Source organism: Electrona antarctica (genome assembly GCF_951216825.1).
Source record: "Electrona antarctica genome assembly, chromosome: 8".
Lineage (NCBI taxonomy): Eukaryota > Metazoa > Chordata > Actinopteri > Myctophiformes > Myctophidae > Electrona > Electrona antarctica.
The window spans coordinates 1,264,527-1,273,308 of record NC_136789.1 but is presented as its reverse complement, the minus strand read 5'-3'; the positions used below and the strand labels follow the sequence as shown (position 1 = coordinate 1,273,308).

At 40.4% G+C, this 8,782-nt stretch overlaps 1 protein-coding gene across 1 annotated transcript; it reads right to left on the bottom strand.

Annotated features, from left to right (window-relative positions):
• Window positions 1–1,845: 1,845 nt before the first annotated feature.
• Window positions 1,846–8,528, bottom strand: slc22a6l (solute carrier family 22 member 6, like; the record flags this gene model as incomplete). Its single annotated transcript, XM_079508326.1, has 9 exons — window positions 1,846–2,053; window positions 3,129–3,237; window positions 3,330–3,544; window positions 4,382–4,497; window positions 4,971–5,094; window positions 5,368–5,536; window positions 7,163–7,317; window positions 7,607–7,710; window positions 8,124–8,528. 9 exons carry the CDS (start codon window positions 8,526–8,528, stop codon window positions 1,846–1,848), a joined length of 1,605 nt encoding a protein of 534 aa, XP_079364452.1.
• Window positions 8,529–8,782: the final 254 nt, after the last annotated feature.

Below are 8,782 nucleotides of genomic sequence, written 5' to 3'. Positions count from 1 at the left end.
AAACGAATGCCTGCTTGGAGTCAACCCTATGAATCAATGAATTCTGAATTCAACATTTGTCAACTCAAAATAACAGTTGCAATCAGTTGCTCTAAAGCAGTAGTTCTTGTCAATGCCAGCCGCCCTGGGGAAACAAATAGAGGAACAATATCTAGTTTGTCTATTCAGTATTCACCAGGTATCCTGCAGAAGAAAATTGGTCCCGACTTAGGGCTAAGGCCTCATTCACACGTACCAAACACAAATCAAGCAAATGTTTGGTAGTTTTTTTGGGCCACCACAATGCTTTTCCAATGGGAGTCACATGGTTTGACCAAACATTTTTGTTTGATGAGGGGTGAGGGGCAGAACACCACCAGCAATCAGCAATCAAACACAAATGTTTGGTCAAACCATGTGACTCCCATTGAAAAAAAGCATTGTGGTGGCCAAATAAAAAAGAAAAAAAGACCAAGCATTTGTTTGATTGCGTTTGATATGTGTGAATGAGGCCTTACGCAATGGTATGATGAAAATCACCCAGAGCTGATTATGAGTATAGCCCTTAATCACTGTTGCAGTCTCAAAGGGCTTTACAGGTCCACATTTTAACAAAGGAACTGATTTCTGACTGAAAAAGGCGTAGCAGGGTGCCTGGTAGCACGCTGACCATTCGTCAGTGTGGCTGTAGAGACTCCATTCCTTTCTCGTCTCTCATGACACTGTCCTGTCTAATAAAAATGCTAAAAAGTCAACAAAAGTCATCAGGACCACAAGAGATAAACACTTCTATTAACCACAGGTGCAAGGTTGTTGTCTCCCATTGGGTGGTGCTGTTTAGCAGCTCTTGTGTTTTTTACATGGTCAAGCCACAGTCAGTCCTTGAGGGTATGTCTTGGAATTCTGAGCACCCTGGCAAAAGAAAACACCCTGAATATTTCATCATATTATTTGTACAACTAGAGGTGTTCATCATCCCTGTGGGTGGCTGTGGCTCAGGAGGGTAAGAGTGGCTGCTTGGGTTTGATTCCCGGTTCTTCGTGTCGAATTGTCCTTCATGCATGAAATGGCGGTGTGTGAATTGGTGAATTGAATTCCACATTGTAACATTCTTTGATGATGGCACAATATAAATGCACACCACCATTTGCTCCTCAAAGATGACTCTGACTGTGATAGTACACTAAAAGGGAATCTCAAATTAAGCAGTTTGAGACTGAAAGGAAAGAAGGTCACAGCAGGTGAGATAAAAAAAATACATGTAATTTGGGGTTAGACAAAACCCACAGCATTTTAGATGAAGCATTGAGAAATGCTGAAATATATTGTATTGATATATTGTATTGATATTGATAGCAGTTTTGAGCTCATTGCAATACACATTTATGAGGCTGAAATCAATCAGTTTAACTATTTAATTTAACAAGTAATATGGTTACAAAATGCACTTCTAAACAAAACAAATTGTTTAAAAAATATAATTTATACAGTAGGATCATAGTGCCTGTGTCCTCAAGCAGTTGGCTTGAGCAAAATATCCTGGTTGTCTTTCAAAGAACACGCTTCCTTATTTGGCAAAGGGTTGGAGCCTTTCTTGCATCCCCTGTGTTTAAAAGAGAAAATGTATTTGGTTGCATTACTATTTTCTACTGTATTTGCTTCCTCATTAGAGTGTGACCCATTTAACTCATTTAGACCTGTGCCTCTAAGTCCTAACCTACATTTTGAGAATTATTCTTCAAAAATAAATATATAAAGTAATTCCTGTTGCTATAGTATATACATACCTGTAGCAACATCTAAAATTACATGCTTTCCCGGTTTTATATATAACAATGTATAGGCGTAATGGGTTAAAACGTGTTCTTACCTGTCCTCCATATCCTGTATCGTGTCCGGTAGGGGCATACCAAGTGTTTCTGGAAGAAATAACGCTGCTACCCCACTTATGATTGGAGCTCCTCCATAGATTACACCTGGTAGCCAAGGGATATAGTCTCCAATAAGCAGCACCATAGGGGCCACCATGGCCCCTACACGAGCCATCGTGGAGACCCAGCCCATGCCATTCTGTCTGATGTAAAGAAAAACATACGCACGATTGTTGTTAGTATAGCGATTGTTGTTAGTACTATAGCGCAGTCCTAGTATTAGGGGTGGAAACATAACATAATATCACAATATTTTATCGTGGAGACATTGTATCACGATACGATAATTTATCACCATATACTGTACAGTAAGTCCTACTTACTGCCATCAAAGCAGGAAAGATGCCAGGGATAATATCGAGTAGGTGCCCTCTACAGGTGTCTCCCTCTACACCAAATCTCTTTGCTAAATATAGCCTACATGCTCACAACATATCACGTTGAGAGTGGGGCATGTTGTGAGCTCGTAGATCGGCTATTTTGACAAATGTTTGCCCTAGAATAGGGGTGCTCAGGTTCATGTGGTTAACATTTTCAAACACATATTTAACACAAGGGCTAATTTATACTTTGGGCAATGGGCTGTCAGTACATAGCAAGTGTTACCAAGTTTTCTTGCCAACCGTAATTAAAGAAATGGGCTGGTCAAACAAAATTGTCCGGGCAATCTTGAAATATTTCATGATGCAGTCTCTCATAAGCCATCCAGTCATGGTCTGATGAACCTGCAAATACCATAATAACCTAGCCTATCAGTACACAACACCACACTCGCTGTCAACAGCCATAGTTGCACATATAAGGCCATGCATTTTCATTCTAAAGTGAAAATACTGCTGCTCGTTTATTTCTCCGGTACTGGCGTACTGCCACTCCACCACTCCTCCTACTTGACTGTACAGTGATTTGACTTAAACTTGGCTGCACCAATTCAACGTCCGACCAATTCTGCAACGTCCGACTACAGCTGAAAATGGGCCCATGCCTAGCAAATTACCCCCAATGCATGGGAACGCAAACACTGCTGTTATTGTTTGACAGTCAGTCGTAATGTATTTGTAACTTTCACAATAAGACATAATAGGAAAGTGCCCACTTGATAATCACACTGACTATTATGTCAGTATTATGTAATATTTACATAGATGGTCTTTCTAAATTACATAAGGGATGGCTATCGCTAATTGATAAACGGAAGAAAGAAAACGACTAACTTACCGAATAACTGTTGGGAACAGTTCTCCAGAATACAGATAGCAGCAGTTGAAAGATGCAGCCAGGCAACCTTTACCCAGTACTGCCAGACAGGTGCGCACAGTCTGCTTTTCTGGACGGTATAGTGAAGTCGATATGTTAGTGTAATGTACAATACAAAAGTGTTGCAGAGTATGCAAACAGTAGGTGTATTTGCTAACATACCATAAGGCACAAATATATTGAGCAAAATTATGACTCCAGCCAGGATGAGTGCAGTACACTGTGATGGCCGCCGTCCCCAGAAACACATAGCCACAGTGACAACGACTTTGGCAGGGATGTCAACCGTTCCGAAGATGACTTGGATCAAGTAGATGTCCACTCCAAATTTTTGCAAGTCCATTGAAAGACCATAGTAGGCAAAACTGGTCGATAACCTAATTTAGGAATACAGTAGGAGATAAGAATGATAATGTTACAAAATGACAATGAATCCCTGAGACTCAGATAAAATGTTGTCATAGTTGTCATAGTGATTAGATTTGATGACGCTATATATAAGGGTTATTAGATGAGATGCGGTTGAAGCCCAATTTCTGCTTCGTTGAACGACCATGTTTAAACCATGTAAAAAAAGTAACGTTTATTTTCTTTTTCAGTTATTTTCAGTGAGCGACGTAGTCATACAGTGAATTATAATTTAGGCTTAATGCCAACAGAAGTGTAGGTACAGTTAATCAGTGTTCAGAGGGCAAGTGCAGAGTGGACTGGTTCTACTGTAGGATGAATTATTTTTGCCTCTTTTCAACCGCAGGAACTTTTCACATAATTTGAATTAGGACCTTATTCAAGAACTCGGGTACTACCAACTAACCCATGGCTCGGGAACTAATAGGGTATGCACATGCATAAAGTAAATGGAAAATCGCGTGGCAAATCGAGTGGCAAAATTAGTGACAAAGTGAGTTTAATGTCGTTTATCGTCATTTAATGCAATCAAATCAACTTTTCTGTTCGGATGAACCAGGCCAGAAAGCTTTTTTGCCACTCAGTAGGCATTACCGCATAACTTCCGGGTTTGATGATGATGTCACACGCATTCTCTCTATTGGGGATTGACCCAGCAGCACTAGATTTGCGAGAATGTTACACACAAAAACAACAATCATGTTTTATGTGATTTAGTGGTTCTGGATTTACTTATTGAACGCAGTAGAGAGCATCTGCACTAGCATAAACTGAAGCATTAATTTGAATCTGTGAATGTACAGTACCAGACAGCACTGAGACTGATGGTCGTAGTCCTCATGGTGGGGGTGCGGAACAGGTCAAAGACAGAATAGCTTCCCTGTGAACAAGACAGCTCTTTCTTCATGGACTCCTGCAGCATCTAACGACATGAATAGAAGACGTTCAGTTAACGTTTGATGCATGCCTTTTGGCAATGTAGCTTATAGTTGGTACTATTACACACATTTCCATTGTATGTACACTGAGGCTGCACATAAAAACAGTATACACTTGCATAATAATATAAAGCTGCACTCCTTAAGATTTATGTCCTATAACGCAGTAGTTGAAACCGGGCTATGATGGAAAGCTTGCTTTGGTGGGGGAGATATTGCTCTTTAGGCTTCATGCAATACTTCTAGTCAACCAGTAGTGGTCCTACCTAACCACAGGATGTAAATGTATCAGTAGAAGAGCAAGGAGACCACCTCCCATCACAAAAGTTGTTGTAGTACTAGTTACAGTATATTGGATTAACATACTCACATACATAATCTACCTGCATTAACATACAGTTGGTTTATTCACACACAAAAAAACTATGGATTGAAGCTTTAAACGGCTCTCCCTTACATTGAGGTTTATCTTGTCTCCATCCTTGTCGCGGCCATTGATGTGGGCCACTTTCTTTAGGTTTGTGACAGCTTGGTCACACTTCTGATTCAGGACCAACCACCTCGCTGATTCTAGAAACCACCTGTCCAAAAACAAGTTACACATCTTTGTGAAACAGTGTAAAAAAATCTCTTTTCTGATTTTGAGTTTTCATTTGTGCAGCTAAGGTAAAACATAAAATGAAGAAAGCAGCTAATAATAATAAAAAACACATCTCGTGTTCAAACAAACAATAAGAAACCAACAACATTCCATGAAGTGAAGCTTTGAAATTAGCCGCTACCAAAGACAAACATCTTTGCTGTGAATCGGTAACCCAACTTTTCTCCCAATAGCTCACTGAAGCACATCTCACCATGAGTAGAGAAAGCAGACGTAGAAGGGAACAGAGACAGCCAGCGTTAACCATCGCCAGTCCCTTATAAAGTAGGCCAGCAGTGCCAGTATAAGCTGCCCCATGGTGTAACAGTAACCTGTCCCTGTGCCCACCACAGTTCGCACACGGGTAGGGATCCACTCCACAACTTGAAATGAAAGGATCACAAGAGATATTGATTTCTAATATTGGGTGAATCATATATAATGTTGTCCTTTCAAAGCATAGCTGCAGATGTACGTTCAACAGGGGGTGGCTGTCTACAATGGTCAATGTTGGTAACTGACTGGCTGACTGACTCCACATAATTTAGTTGAAACATGCACATGCAACAATCATTCCTGGTGCAAACAGCCAGCAATGTGCCGGTATCCCTCTTTCTGCTTTCCCTCTTTCAACATGGAAACATACTCTACGCATCTACGTATTTCCACAAACTTATTTGGAAGTGACGTGCAGGCATTCACATTTACTCGGTACGTTTCTTCAAATCATTGGCCGATCAAATAACTGCAAAGTTGCCAGGCTTTTATAACCGACAACACAGAGACTAGCCAGTTTGGTCTGCATTTGTAATTATTTTCTCAATGGTGTCAGAAAAATGTTAAATTATTCCCCCTTTCCCACGCTGTTGGCTCCAACAGTTTAGTTTAATGTTTAGAGCTTCACTTGCACTCTCTCCTCTCTCTCTCGTTTTAGAATTAAAGTAAATTCAATTGAGCTGTCTAGCTAACTGTACCGACTCAAATTGAACAGGACAATACTTTGTTACTTCATTGTTGGCATCGGAAAGATAAATGCATTCAACTTGTGTTCAACTGGAGAAATGGCTCAGTTCGAGCCAAGCCACTATACCTACGTCTTTAACTGTTAAGTAAGAACTACATTTATCATCATATTTATATTTAGATGCAAACAGGAAGTGGGTGCATGGGGCATGAGCTGGAAGATGTAATTAGCTTACATTGTTTTTGTTATTTTTTTCTTCTGTTTAGAATGAATGCAGGAAATTCTAAATAAATATATCTGTATCTGTTTATATCCCTATACTGGTACTTCCTGAACAGAACGATATAGATCACCAATAGCTGCTCACATGCCTAGTGCTTGATTCATAATTATTATCAAGCTCTAAGATTTATTAAATATTCAATTAACTTTTCATTTATTTGCTTAATCTATGCATTTAGACCATGAAGTTATAGTAAAATACGTGAATACAGATTATATTAAAGATGGGGTAAGTGATATAAGTGAAGATTTTTGTTAAAAGGTTAAATCTGATAGTAATCATTGCTATAGAGTGTATGTTTAGTAACAGGTCTCCCAACCCCCCCCCCCCCCCCCTCCCCCCCACCCCATCTCTCCAGCTCTTTAATAGACAAAACAAACATTTTCAGGTGGCAAAATGTCAGCCAATCAGGAGAGGGTAACCATTTTTATAGTGTTCCAGTTTCAATTTGTATCCTGTCTGAGTTCTCTATCCTAACCTGAAAATGTACTTTCTGTATGGAGAGACATGGAGACTTCTGTTACTGAACAAACACTATATAGCAATGCGTACGTATCAGAATAAAGAGCTATTTAACATGTATTTTAACCAAAGACAATCACTTACCCTACCGTTTTTAAGTAATACATTTTGTGAAATCAAATAGACATTTGGAAATAATTATGTTTACCCAGCAGTCCAAACATATCTATTTGATTAATATGGAAGACAAACATTGTAGATCACCATTTCCCTCTGCTGTCCTTGCCAGTAATAACTTACTGAGAGAGAAGCTGTTGAGCACCAGGCCAGATAGGGCCAGGCCACATATGAACCTGAACAGGCAGAAGATGGAGAAGGACGGAGCGAATGCAACACATGTCCCAGCCACGGCAAACATGAGGTTAGAGATTATCAGGAGCACACGCCGACCATATCTACAGTAGAAGACAAAAGAGATTAGAGAGGTCAGACCTCATGTCTCTCTGAGTTACAAATGGATAAATGGCGATTTTACTGTGGTCTCCTGATAAGACTTGTTATGCAGGTCACACAAATATATGTTGGGAGATTGCATGAGCAGGTGTTCTGTTTTCATTATGGATTGTCCGTCTAGTATTTACAAATACTAATGATCAAAGACAAAATATATATTCAAAAGATGAATGCACATATCACAGACTATATATATATAATGATTTCAGTATTCAGTAGAATAAACGTCACCTATCTGACAGTGCTCCAAAACCAAACGCTCCCACAAGCACTCCTCCCATATATATAGTTTGTCCCATCTGTTTTAAGGTCCGATGATCACACACCAGATTCCACTGAAGAAAATGTGCAAAATAAAAAACAAGAGACATTTACAAATGTTTAATGCATGTTTTTAGAGAAAAATGGTAGATCAGAGCAGAAAGTTCTGCACATCAAATACAAATAGGTCCCATTAAATAGGATTTTATTTAATGCAGTGGTTTTGAGCAACTCTGGCTTTTCCGTCAGAAGTCTGTGTTGGTGTGCAGTTATTTCTCCTCTGTTCTATTATTTTGCATGGATCATGCTTTTATCCAAAGAGCCCTAGAGTAACTGCAAGCAGGGGTTCAGTGATTTCCTCTACGAAATGGTAAACAACACATAAGTGTGTGAATCATTGTTACATCTTAGAATCACCAGTATACATTTTGAGCCTACCTTTTCTTTCAAAGTTCAAAGAAATCAATAGAAGTATATAAAGTCCTACCTCAGATATAATTGAGGTGGTCCTCTCAGTATTATTGTAAGACCATCCGTCCACGCATCCCTGTAAGGCGACGTCCGAACCATCCTCGCTATCCCATTCCTCGTCTGGGCTGGACGTGCCGTTCTGTGCCAGGAGTTGCCACTGTGGCTCAGTGTAACGCTTGCATCTGTCGGGCCTTCCGCTCTGGTCCAGCGGTACTGTAATCAGCAGCGTCTCCTCGGAGCTCAGCTGTGACCGGGAGACATTATTGGGTGCGTTGCAGTGGTGCGGCGGCACCCAGGCCACAAAGTTCTGCAAGAGGTTGTGACTGGCCATCATGAGGATGGGGAGGCAGCACAAGGTCACGTGCAGGATCTGGAAGCGTCCCGTGCTCCCTGCCAGTTCTAGGAGATCACCAAATGCCATGGCTGTCAACCGACGGGACTCAAAAGGAAGGGTTATGGTTCTAGTGGTCTCTTGTAGTTTCAGAGGTCCCTCTGCAACAGTCCCTCTGCAACACGTATTGTGTTCCAGCAGTTAGGAAACATCAAGGTCTCTGTGGCTCTAATGACCGTGGATGTTTGATAAACACCTGTGAGAGGCAGAGGCAGCGATATTGAAAGCAAGGAATAACCCAAATAGGCTATGTATAATTTCATCATTTAGCAATTACTTTTAAA